This window comes from Bos taurus, chromosome 7 (assembly GCF_002263795.3).
Source record: "Bos taurus isolate L1 Dominette 01449 registration number 42190680 breed Hereford chromosome 7, ARS-UCD2.0, whole genome shotgun sequence".
Lineage (NCBI taxonomy): Eukaryota > Metazoa > Chordata > Mammalia > Artiodactyla > Bovidae > Bos > Bos taurus.
The window spans coordinates 67,767,023-67,794,419 of record NC_037334.1 but is presented as its reverse complement, the minus strand read 5'-3'; the positions used below and the strand labels follow the sequence as shown (position 1 = coordinate 67,794,419).

The window sequence follows — 27,397 nt, the reverse complement described above, 5'->3', positions numbered from 1 at the left end:
AAAGCCAAGAAAGATTTATTAACCTAGACATCTTTTGAAAGCACACTGGAACAGGCCTATTGAAACTCAGAAGTGAGGGAAATATATCCTCTCTCCTTTAGTTAATTCTTACAGGAAGGAAAGTCAGAGTGCTTCTCTAGGCCCAGAGCAGTGAGATGGCAAGGAAAGTCGTAAAGGCAGAATCTCTCTTCCAGCCAAGTGGCGTTCTTGTTTTTCTTCCTACTCACTTGAGTATCCATTTTCTGGATTCCATCATGGTGTTAAGAATTTTATATACAGTACACGGTAGGACTAGTTAAGCCAGCACTCCTCACCATTTTACCATTAATGTCAGCCAATCACAGGAAATCTTCAGAAAGATAGTAAAAACAGGTTTTCATCAGACTTTGCACGCATGCTCAGTCACGTCTGACTGAGCACGGGGAGTTGAGGGGATGTGTGAATATATATTTTTAGTGGGGGGCTGCTACTTTCTAATCTCAAGCCCATTGAGAAAAGGCATCATTGAACCCACTCTGAGATCCTGACATGTGTTTCTCATCTCTGAAGTCATCACAGACTTGTAATCCAGAGTGTACTGCAGGGGAGGGCCGCTGATTTAGGAAGGGCATGTGTGCTCTCAGAGTTTCCCAGGGAAGGCTGTTTTTCACAAAACAGAGGTAGGCCAAATGGGAAAGAGAGCTATCTCAGAGACATCAGAAGTCCTACTGAAGGGGACTTCCTGGGAGGCAAGAAGTTTTCATGTGGAACTGAAGGAGGGATGAGGTGTCCAGGAATGGAATGCTTCACCTGCTTTTCCATAGGAGCTGTAGGAGATGTAAACATCTGCAGGGCCAGGAATCTACAGACTCCAGAAATGCTTCATGAGGGAGGAAGGCAGTTTAGCCATTTACCAGTCCCAGAGGGCACAAAGGCACCCAGTCGAGTAACGAATATCCCACCCTCTACTATTACCACTACCCTGGTAAGGTCTTAACCTCTAGCCAGCAGATAGAAACTCAGGAGATGAGAGCAGAGACAGCCAGAATGAGTCCTACCCTTACTTCCAAAGGTAGGGAGTCACTAGCTAAGGCTGTATTTAGGGAAAAGAAATAAGTACTTAACTTTGAATGAGGTTTGAAGTGATAAATAGGTCACACGAGACATCTAAAATTTCTGAAGTGACCTGTACTTTGTCCCTTAAATACCACCACATTCTTAGCTTTTAAGTGGGCTGAAAATTCACTAGGAACTGCCCAAGTTTTTATGCAGGAGAGAGAATGGAAGACCATTCCCAAGTCAAATTTGAAAGGAAGAGTGAAGACAAAAATAAAGTTACATCTTAATTATGAGTTCCATGTAATTACAAGTTAAATCTTTTTGTTTTACAAATTACTTATTCAACAAGTATCTGCTGAGTGCCAATCACTATGATGGGCAATGAATACAACAGTGAGTAAGTCCTAGAATGGGATTCCTGCAACAGAACTCTGTACTCCTGCACAGAGTTCACAAAGCAACGGAATAGAATGGTGGCTTATTGACATACTCTGTTTTCAACACAGATTGATACAGAGATAGAAAGAAAGAGATATGGGGTAGTTCATAACCTGCATTGGAATTCCTATTGCTCCACAGATGAGCTGGAAAAAATTACCTAACTATTTACACTTCAGTTCTCCTTGCCTACAAAATGAACGTAATATTGGGTCAGTCACAAAGCATGTTTGGGTTTCTCCATAAGATGCTATAGCAAAAACCTGAATGGAATTTTTGGGCAACCCAATATAATCAACCTTTTAAGACTGTTAAGAGAATTTAACAAAAATATACAGCAAGCACCTAGTACACTCTTTGACCTATAACATCTCAAAAAATGCTAGGGGACGTTACTGACAAGATAGTGGCATAAGAAGTAATCCTTTAGAATCAGACAAAATAAATGGATATTGCCATTAAATATACCATCATAAAAGTTAAAATGAAAGATTCACCACAAAGTATTAATCCTTCCTAAATAATTTATGTCTTCCCACTCATCTTTCTTTTACTTGGTAAAACTTCTCATCCCACTGTCTGTAATACTTTCATTTCTTGAGCTTTAATTATATAAATAATCAGCACCATATAATCAAGGATTCAATCATCTCATTTCCTATGCTTTAATTGTCTTTTTGCACAAAGCCTTATCTCCCAAATTATGCTGTAAGACCTCACTGAAGACAGAGCAGGCAATAATATTCAGCTTATTTGCTAGAATGTTTTAGATCTGCAACAAATATACAACAGAATTAAATAGAAAGGACTTGAGCTTTAAGTTGTGTCAATGTGTGACACTGCAGGCTATTCTGAGCTGCCACTGCAAGCACAAACATAAACACGGTAGGCTTCATAATCACTTTGTAAACTGGAAAAACACTCTCAGGGTCAAAGCAGAAATCTTTCTTTGCATCAAAGGTTCAAGTCACCTTTGATGAGAAATTTCTGGCCTGGAGGTGGGTTTCACACACCATGACAATGTCAGGTAGGTATAGAACAAACTTTCTCAAACAATTCTTCAAGTTGAGTTTCAACATGGAATCTCATTGAGTCTGCCGATGGCATTTTGAAAGAATTTCATTAAATGTTGCTAACATGTCATAAGCTCTCTTAAATGGAAGGGTAATGGCTCATAACATTTGTAAGCTTTTTAATTTCATGGAATATGAGCAGCATAATCAGGACCTAATAAAGTCAATCAACTGTGCCAAGTGGGGCTACCTACCTCTGCTTTTGTTTCTATTTTCCTGTGGGCACACCCTGTGGATCAAGAGGCAAGAGCCCCAGTATCATTCTTTAAGGCTAACACTGGTATGTGATGTCCTGAACCTTCTCTGCTGAAACCATCACAGCAGCATTTGCATGCTTGAGATGAACAAATACCTCTTGGGAAATGGCTTTTGCTTCTGGGAAACAGAGATTTCCCTTTCCATTTGCCTCAGCTCAGAAGGTGCAATTCTGGTAGGATTCAAAATCACTCATCTGACCAATGTAACTGGAATTAATAAATGGAGAGGAATATAAGAAACCTTATTTATATTTTCAGTGACATAGTGGTGCCCAAACTGCTAATCCTTTAAGACCAGTCTCTAGGTTTCTTCTACCACAAAGCCTTTAATTACAATAGTGGCCATGTATAGAGGCTAAACGCCAGACACTGATCTAGGCACCTTGTACATGTTTTCTCACTTAATTTTCAAAACAACTCTACAACACTATCTGGCTACCTCAGATTATATACAGAGAAACTAAAGTTTGAGATATCAAGTAACATGGTCCAAGTCACAAATCTAGTGAGTATTAAAGCCAAGCTTTAAACTCAGTTTTGGCCTGACTCTAAAGTGTGGGTACTTTTCTTTCTTTGTTTCTTTGGCCACACCATGCAGCATGTAGACATGGGACCTTATTTCCCTGGTCAGGGATTGAACCCATGCTCCCTGCATTGGGAGCACAGTCTTAATCACGGGACCACCGGGGAAGTCCCTGGGTACCTATGTTACCTACACAAGCACCCTGATGCAAGCCTCTCCATGGGAATGCACATATCCAGAGGATTTTCATATGCTGACAAGAGGGCACCAGGTAGGATGATGATCCAGGATAGCTGAAGGCTAGAGAGAAAAACAGGGAAAACTCACCCCACAGTTGAGGAAGAAAGCACTCATCAAAGGTGGAAAAGCAGAACTGGGGGTAACAAACCAGCTTAGGACAAGGTCATAAGCAGAAAGCTGATTTAGAAGTGAGGAAGGCTGGGAACAGGTTGGAGAATGGAGTAGGGGATGGGCGAGGGCAAGCAGTGTTACACTATGACTGAGAACATATACAAATTAGGGTTCCACTGCTGTGTGCTGATGGCTGCACAGGTAGGGCAGCCAGCATCTGATGACTCAGTGAAGTTGGGTAGGACCAGATAAACTCATCATATAAATCTTTACTGAAAAAAAAAAAGGAAACAACCAGAATGATGGGCATACAGATGGTGTCCAAATATAATGTTTTCATTTAATTATGAATTATACAAATGATCAGGAAAACATTCAGCTATTCCCTGGGCTGCCATTAATTACTACTGGACCAAGAAAATACACAAATTAACAGTTACACTGGATGATATTTACACCCACCATGATACCTGAAGGTGATAGAACAAAGCGTTCATCTTAGAGGAAAATTTTATCTAAGGACACTTACTGCATTTGAATGTTACTGTATTTTTAACTATATTGCAAATATGTCAGTTTCAGTTGTTAAGAAATGAAAAAACAGCTCAAGGAATAAGAATGGTAGTGGGATCTTGCACATAATATATTTAAGGAACTTGTAAAAGAAGCTGAATTTAGAATGAAGAAGAGAGAGTTCTTTCTTCAAAGGGGTTCCCAGAGGTAATTAAGCCTAGAGGCCCTAAGGCATACATTATACATAATGAGTTAACTTCTCTTTTATGAATCTAGGATGGTACTGGATATTTAGAGAATTGGAAGAATTAAGAAAATAGTCACTCATATGTTCTGTAGTTTCAGATAAGGAACTGGAGTTAACAAAGGCCAGGGCTTCAGAAATTTGGTATTCTGTAAGTTTTTTATTACTTCCTATTACCTCCACTTTGGCGGGCTTAGAGTGAGAAACCAGCAACTTGTAGTCTGAGGTTCTGGACAAAGTCATATCTGCAGAATTTAAGGTCTCTAGAACATCATGATAATGTCTGGAGTCAGACTTCATTAGCACATGGATCTTTGATTATTTCCAAATAGATACTATAATTCTAACAGAAGCCAAGGCCAAAGAATAATAACGGTATAGCAGGAGATGGCACAGTTTAGGGTATGTATGGTTGGAATGGGGAAAAATTGGCCTCTACAGGTAGCTGTGATTGTATGAAGCCTATGCAACAGAACAGAAGCCATCTGTAGGGGAGTGGGGGATGGTCAGAGAAGCAGCTATTGACAAAAGAAAAATAAAAATGAATAGTCCCTTCATGAAACTAGTAAGGGTCCTACATGTTTCTTTGGGTTACAGGGAAAGCAAGTTAGACAAACAGCATGGGCCAATACTTATGTGTTGCCCTGAGATAATACAGTATTTCAGTTAAGAAGTGTGTTAGAGTCAACATGGTTTGGAATAGTAAATGCATGTTTTTCCTTAAGCCCTCTATTTGACTGCTTGTCTCTAAAAGGAAGATCAAAATGATAGGTCCTTTTTAGTGATACTCTACGGAATGAATGAGATAATTTTACATGAGAACTGTGACTATTAGTTATTTACAACATGAGGGTTTAATCTCATATTACTTGGATTCAAATTCAACAAATATTTCTGAGCAATTACTATGGGTGAGACTCTCTGGGAGGTGATTTTGAACCTATTAGTTCATTTAATCTCTATGACAACAGTTCCATTAAGATGATTTAAAGTTACAGATATTCAGTATTAGAAAAGGCAAATCTGACAGGTACTTAGCAACATTAATGTTTCCTTATCATTCTCCACCTCCTGGTTGCCATTTGCTAGTCATCCCTGTAACACAATGGTCCAGGCATCCGTGGAGTGTCTTGTCTTCCTCTCCTCAGCCTAGCCTCACTGGGTCTCCTGATCATTATATTTACTTTACAATGTTGTGCTCATAAGCCATGGACACTCTACTTTGTGGTGATATAAAGACTTTTCAAGCGTAATTTTAAAAACAAATGTGCTTTTGGCCATAAGGGCTACGTTTAAAAGTCAAATTCATGTAACTTCATGATAAATGAACATTGCTGACTCCTGCAGGATCATAAGCCCTATGTCAAGCTGTGGCGGAAGGAACCCTAACATAAACAGTCCCTGCTTCTTCCACCCACTCAGAGTGGGCAACTGTCCCATACAATCCAACACTGAGTTGGTATCGGCCATCTTTTTATACTAACTCCGCTGTAATGTAGCCACATTGTATTTTCTTTTCACTAAACTTCTTCCTGTCCTTCCTAACCAGAGTGCTGCTAAGATATGGTCAAAGAAACACTGTGATATAGCAAATTCTCTGTGGCAGCCACAGAAAGCATGGGGGTAGATTCCACATCTCAGAAAAACCGCGCAGTAAGATCAGTCTAAAAAAAAAAAAAATCAAGACTGCTATAGAATAAATGAAGACACTTGGTTTGTTAACTCCTAAAGTCAGAAACAAACATGGGGACTACGTATCCATCCAATGATATGACTATTTATGCATTGATAACTTAAAAATAAAGCTAGCTCCATTTCTCATGTATCAATGAGCTACTACCTATCGATAATTTGTATTCCCATAAAAGTCTTCTCATATTTTTAATGTAACTACCTGAGCCTTAACTGAGTCCTAAAACCAATCTACACAGCTTGAAAGTAGAAGACTGCAATTATCCTACCATCTGTACTTGTCTATGACTATAGAGAGATAACTTTTTATTTCTATGACTCTGATGTTACAAAATGGGAGCTGTGGCTTCCTAGTTGGCGAAATTTACCATACTGCAGCAAGCAAAGAAAAAAACGGTAGAGTGTTTGCCTCATCCTCCAAACATGGTGATTTTCATCACCATTTATTTACCTTTCCCTCCTCATCTCCCTCCAGAATGCATCAAGTACATCTGCAAAATATTTATCAGTCTTAAAAGCTTCATCTACTTTGTGAACCATTTGGTATTTGCCTGGAGACAGAATCATTGCTGATAAAAACAGAAACATTCATGGATATGGAAAGTCCCACACTCATAATTTAGGCAACTGCCACTTAAAACATCACTGGTAATAATTTACAGAGCAATGCGTCAAAAAACTACACTCAGCTACTGATGGAGATCACAAAATCAGAGTGAGTATTTGCTTATAATTTCACATGGCAAGGAAGTGTGTTTTCGGCCTCTGAAATTATATCTCCTGAAAAATTATCAGTATTTTTTGATAATGAACAAGTTTTCTTAAAATTAAGACTAATAGTGCAACACCCACAGCAATTACAAAGTGTTGGGTGCAACAAGAGTCCCTGGGAGATGAGTATGTTTTGATTGAAGCATTAAGAAAACAATTTAAGTGACTCTTTTGCTAAGCCTTTTGCCTAGTGAAGAACAAAATGTTTATGAATATATTTAAATGCCCTTCTTCCATTTTTGAAATAAATTGTATTAGAATGCCCTTCTTGCCTGGATAATCCCATGGACAGAGAAACCTGGCAGGCTGCAGTCCATGGGGTCACAAAGAATTGGATATGACTGAGCAACTAATACTCTATTTTCAATTCTTTCTGAATGCTAACTTCTCGCTCCATTATTCTCCCCCAATATTCAACAAGTATTATTGGCTGTGAGATGCCACCTAACTAAAATAGTACTTATTCCTACCATTAAGGGAACAAAAACCAAACCACAGTAGATTCTGGCATGTATTATTCTGTCTTCAGTATTGTTTATGAAATAAGCAGGAAGCAATCTCACATCACATAGTCGTTACACGGGACTGGGATGTCCCAGAAACCAAAAGGGTGAAAGGATGCTGATGTGCCACAGTGATGATGTAGAGAAGCTCAAAGTTTCAAGGGCTGGAAAGTGTTAAATTTCATTATCTTCACCTTTCCAGTAACACACAGCTCTATACCTGTGAGCTTCCATTAGCCAGGGTTGCCATGAATCAAGGCTTACAGCAGTGCAAAAGAGTCAAGTAGGGAAAGATGGGCTTTTGGTACCCTTAGGACCACGTTTGGAGAAGGCAATGGCACCCCACTCCAGTACTCTTGCCTGGAAAATCCCATGGACTGAGGAGCCTGGTAGGCTGCAGTCCATGGAGTCACGAAGAGTCTGACACAGCTGAGCGACTTCACTTTCACTTTTCACTTTCATGCATTGGAGAAGGAAATGGCAGCCCACTCCAGTGTTCTTGCCTGGAGAATCCCAGGGATGGTGGAGCCTGGTGGGCTGCCGTCTATGGGGTCACATAGAGTCGGACACGACTGAAGTGACTTAGCAGCAGCAGCAGCAGGACCACTTTTACCTCTGTCACCTTGTCTGTCCTGCTCCCCATGGTTTCCTACAACACGGCTGCTCACACCCTCTTCTACATAATATGATACTTAGCATGCAGCTGATAAAGAAAATTAATCATTCTAAAGCTCCTATAAAAAGAGAAATTTGTCTTTATCTCCCCACCTGAGAAGTGTTAGAGAATCTCTGAGTCAGAAGGATCCTAATAAAGTAATTTATTCAAAAAAACAACAACAATTTAATTTCTTTTCATAAGACAGGCACTAGTTGGAAACCAGGGAAACAGTGGTAAACAAAGCAAATAATAATACTAATAAATTTTAATAATCATAAATTATAATATTGAAATTTTTATAGTGCTTTATGCTCAAAACAATACTCTACAAACAGTGACATTTATGTAATAAATTTTACAAAATTATATAAATAAATTAACTCTTATGATCCCATAATATGCTTATGAGGTAGTGCTGTTATTAGGCCCGTTTTACAGATTAAGAAAGTAAAGCCCAGAAAAGGTCAAGCATTACACAGCTAGTAAATGGTGGAACCAAGTTTAAATCATGGGAAGCTGTGTTTTAGAACCTTCTCTTATACATCACTTAACAATTGCTTTTCTAAGCCCCTGTAATCATGGAGATGATGCAGTATTAAGAAGCAAATGGTCATTCAGTCATTTAGTCATATAATATGCACCTATAATATAGAAATGGAAATTAATATACCTAAGTATATTAATACCTAAGTAATATATGATATGATAGTGGAGAATAACGTTATTAGTTAAGGGATATATTTTAGATAGGCCGTCAGGGAAGCTGTCCACCAGGAGGTGCCATTTGAGCAGAGGCCTGGATGGAACAAGTCTAGGCTTTCTTCCAGCCTGTGTTCTCAGACTGTGATACATGGACCTTCCTCCCAGGGCCTGGGCATCCTGTGGCGGAGGACAGGGACACTGGGTGGACAAAGCCATGGGCTGCAGTGCCCCAGTCCTTATCCAACCACAGGAGTTCAGCTTCCATCTGGTTCAGATTTAGGGTTTCAAGTAAAATCTGACTTCAAAAAGATTCCATGGCTTTAAAAACAACATTGCAGAAAACCACTGAGCGCATCCAACCTCTTTTATGACAGACACACTGAGAGGGAAGAGGAATGACTTGCACCAGAGCTTGGTGCTAACCCCAGCAGGACAAGAAGCGCACCCAGATTCCCCAACTTTGACTCTAACGTTCTTTCTGGAAACACCTAGCTGCCAGCTGCAACCCTCCTCCCATCCAGGACACAGTATTTATATCTAGAGGGTAGAGACAAAAGGTTTTATCCAAGTGACTGTCTCTGTCTGTTTGGAAACTTCATAATCAAACTCCAGGCTTATCAAGAGAATGCAAAGATTCCTGCCTGTCTCCTGTATGTATTAAAGTATCTCCACCTCTGCCTCCTGTTCTAATTTATATTTTTCTCTGTCTTAACCAATTGCATCTTTTCTTACTCTGTCCCTGTACATATTTCTTACAAGTTACTTTAAATATTTTGTGGGAATGTGTATTTGCATGAAGGGTACTCTCAGTAGGGGACTGGCGTGAATACAAATTTCCAAGTCTTTGAACAGATGAGATTCTAATGGCGAACCTTTGGGCACCACAGCAGACAAGAAAGAATTCTGGGGGCAGCCTGCTTTCCTAGTGGTCCTTAAACAATACAATTAGACATTGTCAACCTCATTTGAAGTTTGGACCTAGCTCTTCTATGAAAACTCTAGTTACAGCTGAGATCTGACCAAAGTCCTCAGTAACTTCTATTTCCAGCATGATCTTCATTCAAGAAAAGTACACAGTCAATTTCTCCCAAATTAAAGAAAGAACAAAAACCCCATCAGCCCATTTTAATTCTCAGGCAACCAAAGCCTCTGAATAACTATCTGTTTCCCAGGATAAGCAAACAAACAGACCAAAGGATTAAGCATCGATCTATTCAAAGTTTGTGTGTCTGGTTAAAAAAGAAAAAAAGCAAGCAGCTGTTTCACTCCATTGTTCACAATAAACAATGACACATAAAAAGATAGATACATTTCAGGAATGGCAATCTGCTTCTTGGTGCAGATGGTTTTATAGATGACCCTTTCAATTTTTAATAATCTCTATAGTTTACATATGAGCTAAGAAATGCAAAGATGCCTAATGCGCCCCTCTGACTTAATACAAATCACTTTTATTTACTTGGGCAATACTTCATGGTCCAGTTAACTTCTTAATTAAAGACAGCAAGATGCTCATGTTCCATACAAGGGGCATGGAAAATACTGCTTGTGTGCAGTATGTTCAGCTGGGAGTTGAAGCTGTTTTGAGTACTGAGGAAAAGACACCACGGCTTTTGTCGGGTTTGTAAACTAACCAGAGACATGGTTCCTCTTATTATAACTAACTTGTCAAGGAAGCCTCTTTAGACAAAGCTTGTGCTTGTCTGTCATCCCAGGTTACTTTATTCTGCCTCATGGAAAGCATGCCAAATCCAAGTTTTCAGCTTTCTTTCCCTTGTCTGCTTCTTTCCCAGTCATGCACAGTCAAGGTTAAAGGAAGAAAGACAAACAGGTGTGTTCTAGGAAACCCAGGGTGGAGAATGACCCTGGTGTGCCAGAACCTCAGCTTCCAGAGGCTCTGAGTCTGCTATCTCCTGTCACTGAGCTTATACACGATGTCAAAACCGATAGGAGCCAGACAACTAGAAGAAAACTGAGGCAAAAGAGACACACAGGAAGTAAGAAGCACTGAGTCACGAGTGACTACAAATTTGAGAAAGTCAACTTAATTTCTGGACTACTGCACGATGAGATAGATAACATTCTCAGTGCCATAAACCAGGGGCTGTGCTTCCTCAAGGGATTTCAGGGGCTCGTTACATAAACAAGCTAAGCAGCTCAGGAATGAAACAAGTGGTGACTGATGGTGGCTGTGGCACAATGGAGAACAAATACACTTCTACAGGAGGCACTGTCTACTGAGCTCCAGTCCTTATGAATAGTAAAGTACTCTGCCAGATTTTCTGTGTGGTTTTGTGTGTGAGAAAAAAAATTATATATATTTTTAAAATGTCACATCTTCATATAGTTAAATATTAGAAACAAATTCACATTCAAAGGAAAGCACTGTGTGAAGCAAGTAAACTGGGCTGGATTCAGTTTGTAAATTCCATCATAAGCCTTCATATCAGTAGCTGACTTCATAGTTTATAAGGTGGGTCACTTAAATTACTTAGTTTCGCTCTCACCAATAACTTGATAAAGTAAAGAATATCATTTCAGTGTTACATCAGCCATCATTAAGGTTGGTCTTGCTGCATTATCCACTGTTGTTTCTAGTTTCCTTTTCTTAATGCTTTTGAATTCTCTTGGGAACTTAATGTGCATTGCAGTTATTTCTCATGAGAGGGAAATGGCCATGTATAACTCAACCTATTGCACTAAAGACAGTGTCATGAGAAAATTAATTATCACATATGCTGTGTGTTGATGTGGAAGAAAATACTGCAATCCTGGATTTCAGTTCTCACTTTTGCTAGGCATAACCTGAGTAAGTTCAGACTCCTTTTGTGAGCCTTAGGTCTCCATACATTAAATGAAGTTACTGGTTTAATTGAATTCTTAGAGACTTTCTACTTTCAGCCTAGATATGCCTTGTTAATGCAGGCTGATAGAATAAGTCTCAATTCATATCATACTAAAATCAAAATGGGATTTTAAAAACTCAGCTTTTCATAAAACAAAAATGATTTGACCATTTGGTTTAGAGGAAGTTTAAACATCAGATGAGATCACATAGTACATGATGATGATGCAGATAGTGACAATCATTGTCCTTGTCATCAAATCATTTTCACATAAATGTAAAAATCCATGGTGAGGTTGAGCAGCTCAGAGTTTCAATGAGTGCCTAGCAGTTTCTCAGCTTTCATAAACACTGACAAAATGGGACACCCTCGAAATCCATTTTATATGTGGAATTCAGGCCTCTTGGGAAACAACATTCAGACTAGTGTTTATAAAACACTGGAATATGTGTGTGTTAATCTCTATATTATTATGGTTTGCTTTTTTGTATCATATAATGAGTGGAGATATCATTCCTGGATTAAAGAATATAAACATTTTAAGGTACTTGCTGCTGCTGCTAAGTCACTTCAGTCGTGTCCGACTCTGTGCGACCCCATAGACGGCAGCCCATCAGGCTCCCCCGTCCCTGGGATTCTCCAGACAAGAACACCGGAGTGGGCTGCCATTTCTTCCTCCAACGCATGAAAGTGAAAAGCAAAAGTGAAGTCGCTCAGTCGTGTCCGACCCTCAGCGACCCCATGGACTGCAGCCTACCAGGCTCCTCCGTCCATGGGATTTTCCAGGCAAGAGTACTGGAGTGGGGTGCCATTGCCCAGGTACTTAGCATATACCAAAATCTATTTTTTTTTTTTTTTTTTCAGAAAGACTGCCAGTAAACTATGAGTGCAGGAGCCAGCAAAAATTTTTAAGCAGAAGCATGGAAAAAAAAAAGTGAGTTGAACATTGACAGAGTGTAACTCAGTGAAAGAAAAATTGAAGACTAAACTCCCCGTCCCTGGGATTCTCCAGGCAAGAACACCGGAGTGGGTTGCCATTTCCTTCTCCAACGCATGAAAGTGAAAAGTGAAAGTGAAGTCGCTCAGTCGTGTCCAACTCTTAGCGACCCCATGGACTGCAGCCTACCAGGGTCCTCCATCCATGGGATTTTCCAGGCAAGAGTACTGGAGTGGGGTGCTATTGCCTTCTCCAAAAAGCTACTGAATATGAAAAGAGTTTCCTTAGAGATTTTCACTGAATTTGTGATTAAGAAGACATGAAGAAGAGAATAAGAGACCATTTGGTTCAGAGGAAGTTTAAACATCAGATGAGATCTTCATACATGATGATGATGCAGATAGTGACAATCATGGTCCTTGTCATCAAATCATCATTCCCCATCATCAACATCATCATCATCAGGGGATGGAGGTGAGAGCAGGAGTGCCCATTCCAGAAAACTCACTTCATGTCAAGTTCTGCATGAAGCTCTTAACAAATATTACCTTATTTATTTACAACCACCAATGACGCAGGTATTAGTATCACCTCAGTTGCACAGGTAAGAAAACAAGAATCTGCCAAGTTAAGAAATTGCTCAAAGATCACTCACTGGTGAAACAGTAGCTCTGGTTGCCACCCAAGGCCAATGATACAGCATGTGAGCTTGACGATGGTGTTGTACTGACTCTTGTTACAGGCAACTTCTAAGAACACCATTTACACATGATTTCTTTGTTCTAGACACAGTTTATGATAGGTAGAACATCTTAAAATAGGTGAGTTTTTAATAGATAAAAAGTATGAAAAATATAGAAATATCCTTAAACTTTATACAATAAATTTTCACTTTATTCTGTTAAATCAATTTTTGAATCCCTCCTCCAACTTTTCTTTCTATTCTCTCCTCTCCAAAACGTCCAAATTCAGTACAGCAATGGGCTAGGACCCCTATACTCACCCCAAGTATAGTTTGAGGGGAGTATGGAGATAACTCACTGTGCAACTTTCTCATTGGTGTAGGTTTGAGACAGAGTGTTTGCTCAATAAATGCTGGCTTCCCTTCTCTTGTCACTTCACATTAAATTTTGTAAAAACACTATCTAGTTCCACCATCATGGGAAGCAAGGGAAGATGCCGCTCTGAAAAAGCAAGGATCTGCTACTTTTATCCAGAATGATACTCTGTGATGAAAAGTCTACTTAGAATTCATGCATTCAATCTATCTACTCACAGCTTGTGCCAAAAACCCGTAGTTGTATTTTGCAATTATAAAGATGCCTACCACATTGAAATGGGACTTAAATATAGTCTTAATGGCATTAAATCCCTTAAGTTTATAAATTTCTGTGCTAATGCATTCAAATAGAATTACTAGGGACTAGGTGGTCTTTGGATGTGATGGTAGAATAGTTAATTTAGTGTGTCCTTTTCAGGCAATTTCCTGAGCCGCATGATACTTTACCACTTAGAAGCTAGGCATCCATGTAGCTAAAGCTAGAGAAAGCCAGGTCTTTCACTGAATTCCCAGATGAGAGTTTTTATAGAGATGAACATTTTCTCATTAATTTATCTTCCTAAGTGATTGCTATAGCACTAATCAATTTGTAGTGACTTTTCCAAGGTTGTAACCTTCAATAATGAAATCAGATACTGTATTGAACATAGTGTGGATTGCTTAACCAATTTCGGCTCCTCTCAGATCAATGAAACACAAAACCAAAATGAAGTCAAGAGTTGCTTCATTAGTTATCCTCACTTAGAAGAGCTGAGTAATCTTGTTCAACTGGACGCTGATCTCTTTTCAATGAGAAAAACAGGAGACGCCCCATGAAAGAGAAACAGCCATGATCTATGGCAAAGTGACAAGGCAGACTATTCTACAGAGGAGAATCTTCCAGAGGTGGCATGCATGCAATGGTCAGGTACATCAGAAAACAGCAAAAACACAGTAAACTGAAGATGCCAGAGTAGAGAATGGAAAGCTCCTGCATGTGAGGTTCTTGTGAGCATTATGTGAGGCTATGATTCAGGAAGTGTGGCAAATTCCACTGGTTACCTGCTCATCAGTCAGTCTCTCTACCTTCTTTGCTCCCTGAATCCCAATTTTGTTCAGCTGGCAATAATTCCTGTGCTTGAAGTAAGGAGAGGCCTACAGACCAAATCCCTAGCTAATAATATTATTCTTTTGCCTCAGGAAGAAGTTTGGATTTTATTCTAGGTGTAATGGGAAGTCAACAGAGAATCCCTTGCAAAGGCGTGAAGCAGCTTGATATTTGAAAAGGCTACTCTGGCTACAGTTTGGATAATGAGGCTAAGAGTGAAAGGCAGCAGAGACAGAAGCAGTTACAGCAATGAGAGTGGATGGGGGCTTCAACAAGTGGGGTGCCTGCAATGGAGAAAAGTAGATGGATCAGGGCACATCTTTCTGGTAGAGGCCAAGAGACTTTCTGATGGGTTTTATCATATATACACATTGTATGCCCTCTTTTATTCATTTAAAACACATTAATTTCGTGCTGAGAAACATATAAGCTAAAAGCTTTGTGTGTGTGTGTGTGTGTGTGTGCGTGTGCATCAGTTGTTCAGTCATGTCTGATTCTTTGTGACCCCATGGACTGTAGCCAGCCAGGCTCTTCTGTCCATGGAATTCTCTAGGCAAGAATACTGGAGTGGGTTACCATTTCCTTCTCCAGAGGATCTTCCCAACCCAGGAATCAAACCCGAGTCTCCCGCATTGCAAGCAGATTCTGTACTGTCTGAGCTTTTAGAAAGGAAAACTAATTTCTAAAAAATAATGGAAAAATAGTGAATTTTAACCCTTTAATTTTCTTTAAACAAGGACTTGAAAGTATTGGATTTAACTCACTGCTTTTTCAATATTAAAGTAAGTTTTTCCAAGACCATCATTACTTCTTAAGCTTCTAATTAAGTGTATCTTTGACTTGGGATCAGATGACTATTGATTTTCAGATAGCTTGGCTGACATATTTGCTAAAAGTCCAATTCTTACATATGGGCCTAAGAGATAAACCAGGTACCCTTTTACAGGTCTTCTAAGACATGTGTCTCAAGTTCCTTATATGGCTCTAATTCTCCACCAGGGAAACTTATTTAGCAACATTTTTCTTAACACATATCAACTATTCTACACAGGATCTTAAAATCTGCTCTATTATACATAAGAAATCTAGCCAGATCACTGACACACTTATAGAAATATAGATAAATAGGTAAGAGGGGTTGACAAACTACAGCCTGTAGCCTATTTTTCTGTGGCCCTTGAGATAAAAATTTTTTTTTTTTGCAGTTTTAAAGAATTATAAAAAGGAAGAAAAAAAAAGATAAAAATATTTACTACCTGGCCCTTTACAGAAAAAGGGACAGACCATTAGAGAGAAAGGACCAATACAAATTAATGAGATAAACTTGTTTAATCTAGGTAAGATCATTAACCTATTGTATATTTAGTAACTTAAATGGATAGTTTAACTAACCAACTTGCTAGGTTGTATGTGATTAGTTGCCTTGTCACGTCCTACTCTTTGTGACTATATGGACTGTACCACCAGCCGCCTCTGTCCATGGGATTCTCCAGGCAAGAATACTGGAGTGGGTAGCCATTCCCGTCTCCTAGGGACTTCCCGACCCAGAGATTGAACCCAGGTCTCCTGCACTGCAGGCAAATTCTTTACCATCTTGAGCCACCAGGGAAGCCCACTTGCTAGGTTAGGAAGAGTAAAAATAAATCAAGAGCAATGAACACAATAGTCATTTCTTAAATGATTGAAATTGACTATTCAGTCCAATGCAGAATCCTATCCCAACACTCGTTACAGTTTTATCCAATTATTCCTTCTAGGATATAGCTTCCACAGAAACAATGGATACATTTACAATATTTTTGGTACTTTAAGCCAGTATGGTATGGAGTCCCTGTTAAATTTCATAATCACTGACTGGGTGACTGAATTAATTTGGTCTTCTTGATGATTTTAGCATCATGGCTCCCTCCCTCTCACCAGACACTGAAGGAAGTAAACATGTTGGCAATTCAGTAGTTGCGTTCAGTCTGTACAACTCAGTAGTTTAGATAGCACTCAGATAAAATTACCCACTGCCTCAACTTGCTGAATTTCATTAATCGATGCACACAATGCAAATGGTGCTTTGGAGAACTTCCATGTTATTTGTTCACAGGTGGATGAGAACCAATCCCAGGCAGAGCAGATACATCAATAATCCTTTTCAACACTTCACCACCCCCACCAAAAAGCAAAAATGAAAGCTAAAGAACAAATAACACCAAAATATACTCAAGACAAATACTAATTTTGATAATATTGGCTAATAAAATCAAGGTGTCTAGGGATCACTTCATTAAGACTTAAAAAAAATAAAAAGAATGAGACAAAGAGCTTTGGTAGAAGGCTATGGTTAACAGAGAAGCTTTTGAATTGGATTTCCTGAGTTGAAATCTTTGCTCTGCTGGTTCATAAGAACATGGCTTGGAACAACCTACTTCTCCAAGCCTCAATTCTTTAATCTGTAAAATGAAGACAACAATAAACATCATCCCATTGGACCAATCTGTGAATTATATTAGATAATGATAACAACTCATCAGAATAGCAAAGTGCATGGGACAGAGTACACATTCTAGTGTGATCATTTAAATACCATTTTTGAGCATAGCTGTTAATATATTAAATTGATTCTAATCAACCTTTGCCATATTGTCCACATTCTTCATAAAAAATTCTAGTTCTTTAGGACTATTTCTAAAGAGGGCTTTGAAATACTTGACAATGAATAGCAATAGGAAGACTTTCTTGTATTTATATAGCACTTTAATGCACTTCCACATTTTTTTTCTTGTTTTCTTTGTAGCACAATCTAGAAAGTTCACTAATAAAGGTTAACACTCTCTATTTGGCAGGGTTGGAAAGAGGCTCAGAGAGGTCATCTCATTTGTACTGCAGAGGCAACTGCATTCAAAAGTTCCGATTCAAAGGCATCTTACTATGTACATTGCTACCCCGTCCCTCAACCTTTTATATTCAGTCATTGGCAAGATAATTTTCCCCCAGATTTAGATTCAAGAGAAACAATGATTCCTTCTTCCAACAGAAACTTACTGGTCGGGACTGGATTTCTTTGGCGTAGAGAGGTTGCAAGAATTCTGAGTCTCCTTCTAGCTTTAGACCTTTTTCTGTGATTCTCAAGTTTCCCATTCCATCCTAAAATAGAGGCACAGAGAGAACATGGAAAATTGGATTAGTCCAAATTTCAAAAATACCTTAGGTTTTCAAAAATTGAAACAAAATTATTGCCTTTCTTTTTTTTAAGAACGTGGAATGAGAGGAGGTCAAAATGAAGACATAATACACTTGGAGGCATTGTTCAGTGTGATTATGCATATTACCCTCTTTGCTAACTTATTCTGAGAAAATCGATTTCAAACAATCTTGGAAAATTGAGTAAATTTTTCAAGCAAGCAGAAATCTAAGCAGCACAGATGAAAGGCACCCTTTTGACTAGGCAGTGGTGAAAGAATGGAGGCAGGAGATTAGTGCGGAAAGAAGAAAAATATGATTTCCCAGGTTAAAGTAAAAGATCTGATATCTGAAACTATGCAGAAATGACAAACTGCAGTCTGTTGGTCTAATCCATCCTTTGGACATGATGTCTTTGGCTCACAAAATATTTAAGGAGTCAAATTATTTACTAACATATTTATTAATACTTTATTATTGGTGGGCTGCCATCTATGGGGTTGCACAGAGTCGGACACAACTGAAGCAACTTAGCAGCAGCAGCAGCAGCAGCATGGAAATATTGAAATATAAAAGTAGAAAGGATAAATAGCAAACACTTATGTAGTTATCATTCATCTTCAACAATTATCAACTTATGGCTACTGTTCTCTATTACAGCTACTATATCAAACTCCTTTATTTAAATATAACCATAATACCATTACCACAGCAAAAAGATAAATAAAATTACTGCTAAATATGATCAAGTACCCAGGGTCAATGTTCAAGTCTCGTGAATATTCTTCTCTTTATATCTTTTTGTTTGAAATCAAGTTCCCTATTGCAATTGTTTGGTACATAAAATACTAGATCATCTCCTTAAATCTCCTCAATTTCTGTCACACATCCACACACAAAAACACACTTATTTGATAAACAAAATGACATTTTTTCCAATAGCATTTTCCCGAGTTTCGATTTTGCTGAACATTCCCATAATTTTATGTCATGTGTTCCTCTCTCTCCTGAATTTTCTGTAAGTCAAGAAGCTTGAGGAGATTCAGGGTCAGTATTCTAAGAAAATACATCCTAGAAAATGAAATGTATTAGTTTTATTTTGTTACCATCACAAATAACCACAAACTCAATGGTTTAAGACAGCACAAATTTATTATCTGTATGTTAGAAGTCAGACCCAGGGCTCAAAGGGGAAAATCAAGGTGACAGCAGGGCTGCTACACTCTTTCAGAAGGCCCTAAGACAGAACCCATTTCTTGACATTTTCTCATTTCTCAAGGCTGCCCACATTCCTTGGCTTGTGGCCCCTTCCATCTGCAAGTCAGCAATGGTTGGTTGAATCTTTCTTACATCAAATCATTCCAACAATGAATTATCTGTCTATTTTTTTTAATAACTTAGGTACAGATTTTATTCAGATTTCATAATTTTTACAAGTTTTATTTTTTTAAAAAACTTTTAAAATTTATTTCTAATTGAAGGATAACTGCTTTACAGTATTGCATTGGTTTAGACACTTAAAGTTCATGAAGCATACAAGGATAATCTATGTTAAGATCACCATAATTCTATCATAACATTAATTCCCTTTTGCCATGTAATGCAACATATTGATGGATTCTGAGATTAGGACATTGATGTTTTTAGAAGGGAGGGCATTTTTTCTGCCTACCACATGCTCTATCAGGAAGCAGTGAACATCTTTTGCAATGATGTCATAAGCCACTGGTGACTGAGAGGATCCATTATTTCAGTAGAGATTTCAAACTGGTGATAAAATAATTATTTCTTAATTTATTATCTGGGGTATTGCATCAACAGAAATTTTATATCATCAACTACATGTTTATCCTAAATTATATAAAAACTTGATAGATGCTTGATTTTTCCTCCTTTATTGATTAATGTGCAAAATTTGAATTAGTTACCTAATATTCTCCAAAGATGACCAAAGGTTTTCTTTTTAAAAAAATATCATTATGAACATTTTGATTTGCTTCATTCCAGTGCAGTTTTTATTCCTATTGAAGTTTACAGTGTTCTCTTCTTGCTCAGTGGGGGTCTCTTCAAGTCCTTTAATTAAGACTCAGGCATCTTTAACCACCCTCTTGTTTCTGGCATGGTAAGATGTTCCAGGGTTATCTTACATAAGTCTTGCCCCAGGACAGAACCAGCCATTTCTAGTAAGAACTTGGGTTCATTTCAGTGGGAAATGGTGTTTAGATACCATAACCTGAGAGCTTGTTTATGTGACTGGCTCTTGTTTATGTGAACAGAGCTAGAAAATGAGTTGTGTATATGTTTTAAATGGAATATACCATAAGTTTTCATGAAATTTCAATTCAAACTTAGGCCTTGAAGGTTTTCATTTAACCTCATGGATCTTACAGTGTTATTACCTATTTTCCATACCAAAAATCCCTGTTTTCAATAACATCAATATGACTACTCATTTGATTTAATCCACAAGACACAAAGAACAGTTTCAGAAAAACCAATGCCACTAACCATACTAACATTATGATTAAGAAAAGCAAATAAAAATTTGCCCTTAAAAAATCTTGAGTATGTACAACTAGTAAACTATAGTCAAATGGCTGCATTTTAAAGTCATTTAAAATAGTTTTATTCTGAATGGTTATGTCAGCAACCTCTTGTCAGTTAGGTTCAACTGTTTCATCCCTGCCCACACACCTGCTGCTTCAATTTTTCATGAATGCTTTTTTAAAGTCTTGTTTTGTTATAGATTTGTGAACCATTTAGATGGAACCAGTCAAATCTATAAACCAAGATACATTCAAAGAAGTCTAGCTTCTGTCACAGTATATTTCTGTCACATTATATTTCTTTCTTCTCCAAGTAAAGGTGTGTGTTTGTATCTGTATCAGCCAAGGTTCTCCAGAGAAACAGAGCTAATAATATGTCTGTGTAGGTATGCATGTACATATATCCACATGCATGCACACACATTCATTCACTCATTCATTTTAAGGATCTGACTTAGGAAGTTATGAAGACTGACAAATCTCCAGATCTGTAGACAGCAAGCTGGGGATTCAGATTAATTAAATAAACCATATGTTATATATATATGTGATTTAAAATATATATGAATATATAAAATGCATTAAAAATTTATTCCTGCATTTTCTCAAAACCATTTGAAAAGTGCAAAATTCAAATGAAAACTTCAGGTTATCAGCATCTCATGAAAACTGAAAGCCATGGCAAGTCTGAGTCTGCCTTCTCACATAGCTGCCATTGGCTAGAGGTAAAGAGCAGCCTGAATCAAATGCTCTCTAGGTCACCACAATTTTTGCCCAACCTAAATCACTAAGCTATGTTTTATCAGACCCCTAAACCTTCTGACTTAAGTCTACCATATCTTCTCTCCAGCACTGCTATGTGCTCTGTACCTCAATATACTTGTTATAGACATTGTATGGGGGTAGGGGGACTCTAAGTGACCAAGAGGAGAATACACATTTTTCCCCAATTTTCTTTTATAACGGCACTTCAGTCCATGGATAACAGATCTTTCTTGGTCAATATTGTTCTCTCATGGATAGCAGGTCATCTGTATATTTCTATTGTTGTTACTTGTGGGGAAAGCTTTTCCAAGAGGGTCCTAGCCTGGGCATTTAAACCCAGTGTGAGGGGCAGGAGGCTGGAAGGCATGCCCATACCACACTAGCATCAGGGAGGATCCACAACAAAGAGAAAAAGCAAAAGCAAATGTCCACACAGCCCTCCCCCCACCAAAAGGGGGTATGAGTTATTGTATTTTGGGTTATGATGATGATTTCCATTAACTGGAGAAGCAGATCTTTTCATAGAAATGTAACAGAGAAAGCAAACCTGATTCCAAGTTGGATCTATTCCCTTATCTCTAACCTTTGAGCTCTCTGTTGCTTGTACTTAGTCATGTTGGTCTGTACTTTTGTAAAAGAATGTTGACTACAGACTGAAAAACATGGGATAGCTCATTCTCAAGGTGCTGGCCTTTAAAGGTATAACACTTTCCCATTCATATAAAGGTAAAAAGTTTCAGAATAGAAAATACCAATTATGTTGTTATAGGTTTATACTAACATTCCGACCAGACCCACATGGATGGATGCAAGAACAATGGATTCCTACAACAACAAGCCATTCCCCCCACTTTTAGTATAAAAGAAGCCTGCATTTTAACTTGTATAAGATGGTTCTTTTGGACCCTTGCATCTTTCCCTGGTAGCTCAGTTGGTAAAGAATCTGCCTGCGGTACAGGAGACCTGGGTTCGATCCCTGGGTTGGGAAGATTCCCTGGAGAAGGAAATGGCAAACCACTCCAATGTCCTTGCCTGGAAAACCCCATGGACAGAGGAGCCTGATGAGCTGCAGTCCATGGGATCGCAAGGAGTCAGGCATGACTGAGTGACTAACACTTTCACTTGGGACCCTAGTCTACCATCTTCTCAGTATGAAGACTTTCTGAACAAAGTCACTATTCCTCACCTCAGCAACTCATCCCTGAATTCTTGGCCTGTGTTAATGGTGAACAATATAAGCTTGGACTCTGTAACAGAAACACATACTAAACCTGACATCTATAGATAGACTTCTGTGGTTAAGTTGCTCAGTCGTGTCTAACTCTGCGACCCCATGGACTGCAGCACATCAGGCTTCCCTGTCCTTCACTGTCTCCTGTTTGCTCAAATTCATGTCCACTGAGTCGGCAATGCCATCCAACCATCTCATTCTCTATCACCCGCTTCTCCTCCTGCCTTTAATATTTCCTAAGTTAGTTAATTTTTTTCTGATGTGTATTTATCAAACCAAATGGAACTCCTAAATATTCTTAAATAAAAGATTATATTTAGGGTAATCAGCAAGTAATTTCAAATAAATCTCCTTCCTTTCTTATAGTTCATTCATAAATACCCTATTAGTATTTATTGATGACTTACTATGTTCCAATTACTATACTCTGTGTTTTTTACTTTAATTTCATTTTCTTTATCATTATTGAAATTACCATGCTACTTCTTGATTTTAACTATAAGAAAATAATCATATAGATGTGAAAACATTTGGCAACAAAGTTGTTCATCGCCATTTCATTTTATAAAATAAAAACATGAAAAATTAGAAAATAAAACTTTCATGTTAAAAGGGTAAATATGCTACAATGGGATATGATGTAGCTCTTGTAGAGGAATATTTAAGAACACAGGCAAATATTCACAGTCCATTATTAAGTGAAAAAAATTGATTAACAAATACATATGTATATTTCATGCCATTTTTTATAACTATATATACATATGTATATACATACATACATGGACTTAAGAGGAAAAATTCTAGAGAACATTTCACAGGGAAAAAATTATACAAAAACATACATTTAAATGTTAAGGTTAGCTATTTTTGTATGCCTAAAATATGAGTATTTTTATTTTCTTCCTTTTGCTTATCTGTACTATATAATTTTCTGTAACAATTTTTGTATTTTAAGAGGTTATAAAATGTTTTCATGCTTTATTTTAAAAATCAATCTTTATCAAAAATCTATACTATGTCATATATTTGATGCTAGTGGTAATGAACACACCTGGCAATGCAGGAGACATAAGAGATGAGGGTTCAATGCCTGGGTTGGGAAGACCCCCTGGAGGAGGGCAAGGCAACCCACTCCAATATTCTTGCCTAGAGAATCTCATGGACAGAGGAGCCTGGTGGGCTGTAGTCCACAGGGCCGCAGAGTCGGACACGACTGAATCGACTTAACACACATGCATTCTTATATTATCTAATGTAATTATCATCTCCTCAACGGTCTTATGAGATAGTCATTATTTTCCTTATTTTATACATGAGAAAATTTACTGGTGAATAACTTATTCACTGGTAAGTGACACAATAAAAAAGGCTGAGCGCCAAAGAATTGATGCCTTTGCACTGTGGTGCAGAAGACTCTTGAGAGTCCCTTGGACAGCAAGGAGATCAAACCAGTCCATCCAAAAGGAAATCAGTCCTGAATAGTCACTGGAAGGACTGATGCTGAAGCTGAAACTCCAGTACTTTGGTCACCTGATGCAAAGAACTGACTCATTGGAAAAGACCCTGAATACTGGGAAAGACTGAAGGCAGGAGAAGGGGCGACTGATGATGAGATGCTTGGATGACATCACTGACTCAAAATGGACATGAGTTTGAGTAAACTCCAGGAGGTAGTGAAGAACCAGGAAGCCCAGCAAGCTGCAGTCCATGGGGTAGCAGAGAGTTGGACACGCCTGAGCAACAACAGCAACAACTCACTCACAATTACATACCTAGTTAATGACAAAATCAGGAACTTAAACCCAAACCCAAGACTATCAAATTCAGACTATATACTTTTACTCATTATTCGAACCCAATCTAATGTATATTTAAAGTATCTTTCTTAATACCACTTTGATTTTCACTTACTTGGTTGGTGTGCTCAGCAACTGTAGAGAGGGTCATCTCCAACTGCAAGACTAACACCATCCAGTTTTATGGTCAAATACCTTTATTCCACCTTCCCAGAGTCTAAAGGCTCTTTATTACAACCCAACTGCCTCCCATGGGACTATACACAGGCTAAATCATCTGCTGTTTCTGGGAAGCCTACTGTGTGCTTAACTATGTGCTGCAAGCTATGGGGAGGCAGAAAGAGGAACAGCCCTTCTCAAACATGTCCTCTGGGCTGTTTATAATACAGGTGGCACACAGCCAAAGAAGAATAATCAAGGAAATATAAGAAAGAGCAACGTTTGAGAAAAGCTCATCCAATCCAGCAGTCAATTAACTCCTTTGTAATAGCAGTTTCACTTTTACTTTAATGCCTTTTTTGGTAAGAAGTGTGTGTGCTCAGTCGCTCACTACCAATTTGCCAAATGCATATTGTTTCTTCCATTTACAGGTTTTTTCCTACACTTGTGCCTCATCACTTCATTTTTCCACTTTCTGTCCCAGTCCCTAGGTCTGCCCAAGACACGTGGCGGGAAGGCTCTTTCCAATAGTGTGAATTATTGTCATTGTGCATGTGTGTGCTCAGTGGTGTCTGACTCTTTGCAACTCCATGGTCTGTAACCCACCAGACTCCTCTGTCCATGGAATTTTCCAGGCAAAAATACTGGAGTGGGTTGCCATTTCCTACTCCAGGGGTTCTTCCCAATCTAGGGACTTAACTATGGTCTCCTGAGAAAGTCTAGGGACTTTCCCTGGTCTCCTGCATTGACAGGTGGATTCTCTACCACTGCGCCACCTGGGAAGCCCCTGAATCACTATGATTAGCCTTTATTTGCAAACTATAATACATACTAGAGTAGCCAACTAAATATGTTCTCACATTAGCATCTCCTTGATAGCTCTGGAACAATCAGACTGGATTAAATGCACACTGAAACAGCTTGAGAACAGCCTTATTTAAAACTATTTTATTTTAACTTCACAAGAAGCTACGGGTATTATTAAGATAGGAGTTTTAGGTCAGTTTTGAATCAAAACTTCCTTCCCAGTAAGATGGAAAAAGAAGCATTGGGAAGATTCACAGTCATTCCCAAAGTAATTAGAAATAGACCATTCCCCCCCCTCCTCTCTTCAAATGGCAAAACGTCATTCTTTGAAGGAAGCACGAAAATTCTAGCAGCCCACTAGCTGGCCTTGACTGAGCCAACATCATCCAGCCAATGGTCCTACATTTAACAAAGTACACTTGGGACAGAAGTGGGAACCCAGGACCCACTGTCCCAGTGAGGGAATGGTCTCTGCTTACCTGTCAGTACAGTGTCCCCTGGGCCTACCCCCTGCCTAGCACATAAGAGTTTTCACAAACACATGAGCAAATCTCATTATTTTTCCAGGCCAAGTTAGAGTGGCCCCTTGTAAGGTCTTCTGGAGGAGATAGGGCCTGGGGACAGGTACAGAGGTGGATGGAATCTAGAGAGAATCTCCCTCTGGGCTGGACCAAGGATGATGGCATTTGCTCTTTATGTTTTATCTGGCTCAGACTGTCCAGTTTGATTGTTTCAAGTAGCCAGTTTTCCACAAGATGAGTCGAGAATAAATGCAGAGATTTCAGAGTGGCAGGACAATAGACTGAAATATTAATTTATTTCTTTCTTCATATCTCCCATGTCAGACCCCAGCCCTTTTCATCACCATTTCAGATAGGTTCTCAGGCTTTATAATCATGTAGCTTAGAGATTTTGAGTGCAAAGAAGCAGAGGCAGTCTGAAAGCACTGGGGTTTCTTATCATTTGTAAAAGGTAACTCAGTAAATGGACTATGTCAGGCATGTTGGGCAGGGAGGCAAGTAGAAGATGAGATTTATTTCCACTGGGGATGGAGAAGGCGTCTATGATTTCCATGAGTTCTAGAGACTACTGTCCTGCCAGCGTCCCTAGGAGAGTTAGGACCGCAGAGAGAAATGGATGCAGGACTCCAGCCTCTCCAAACTTCCCCCTTCCCAGGCATAGCAGAGAGATCCCTTTTCAAGACACAAAGGGACCACAGTTCTCCGAGCCATTGCCAATGAAAAACAGTGACTAGTGCTGGGCAAAACATTGAGATGTCCGAACATCCCGAGCGCTGTGGGATGCCCTGTTGGCCCTTGTGGAATGAGGGATGAGAATCGGTGTTGCCTTCCTCTAAAGAAAGTATTATTTCTTGCTCCTCTCATTTTCTTGCTATATCAGCATCAAACAGGTTTTTAATTCCATCAGAACATTTTCAAGCTTGAAGTAATGCCAGGTCCTATTTTAGTAAGCAGGTCTCAAGATGAGCTCTTGTTGTAACAGTTTCAATGGTAGGCATTGCTTGATTTTGATCAGAGTGAAACAACTGTATCTGCACACAGATTGCTTCAGAAAGGCAAGCTTCAGGAGAGATGGGATTTTGTTGTCTGAACTCTCAATTTCTACAACATTGCTTAATTCATAGGATATGATCAGCAAATACTTGTGAAGTATTATAATGTCATTTCAAATAAAGCTGTATTTTGAAAGGTGCACTGTGGGAACTGCAAAGATGTTAAAAGCTCAACCTGTCCCTTGAGCAGATTTCCAAATACAGCAAGAGTTTTCAACTAGGGTGGTATAGTACCGAATGGGTGAAAACTGGTGATTGGGTGAAGATGCAAATCACACTCTTACGTATAAAGCACAAATATGCTTATATATAGAGTGCATACACAGTATATTAATATAATTAAAATTTCATGGTGAGGGGAGTGAGGAGTCTAAAAATGCTCTCGGGGAGGGGGAGGCAATAATGAAAAGAAAAAAGTTGAGAAATACTCCACCAGAATGTTATAGATTTTGAGATTGCTCCACCTTTCCTCCCTTTAATCCGTAAGCGGTCACTTCTGCCATTCACATACTGAACCTTCCTCTCAGCCTGTAAAATGTAATGACATGGTAGCACACAGGTAAAGCAGAAACTCCTTAATGTAATATTTAACACCTTCTTCATCTGGCACCAGCCACTTCTCCAGCCTCATCTCTTATCGGTTTCCCTTCACT

General features: G+C 38.7%; 1 protein-coding gene across 7 annotated transcripts in view; it reads right to left on the bottom strand.

Annotated features, from left to right (window-relative positions):
* The window catches only part of SGCD (sarcoglycan delta), a 1,117,349-nt gene that overhangs the window by 230,432 nt on the left and 859,520 nt on the right, over positions 1-27,397 (bottom strand). For all 7 annotated transcript variants that reach the window (XM_059888161.1, XM_024994220.2, XM_059888159.1 and 4 more), the window contains one exon: positions 17,727-17,828. In XM_059888161.1, coding sequence (XP_059744144.1) covers positions 17,727-17,828 — 102 coding nt within the window. The remainder of the gene's footprint in view (positions 1-17,726; positions 17,829-27,397) is intronic.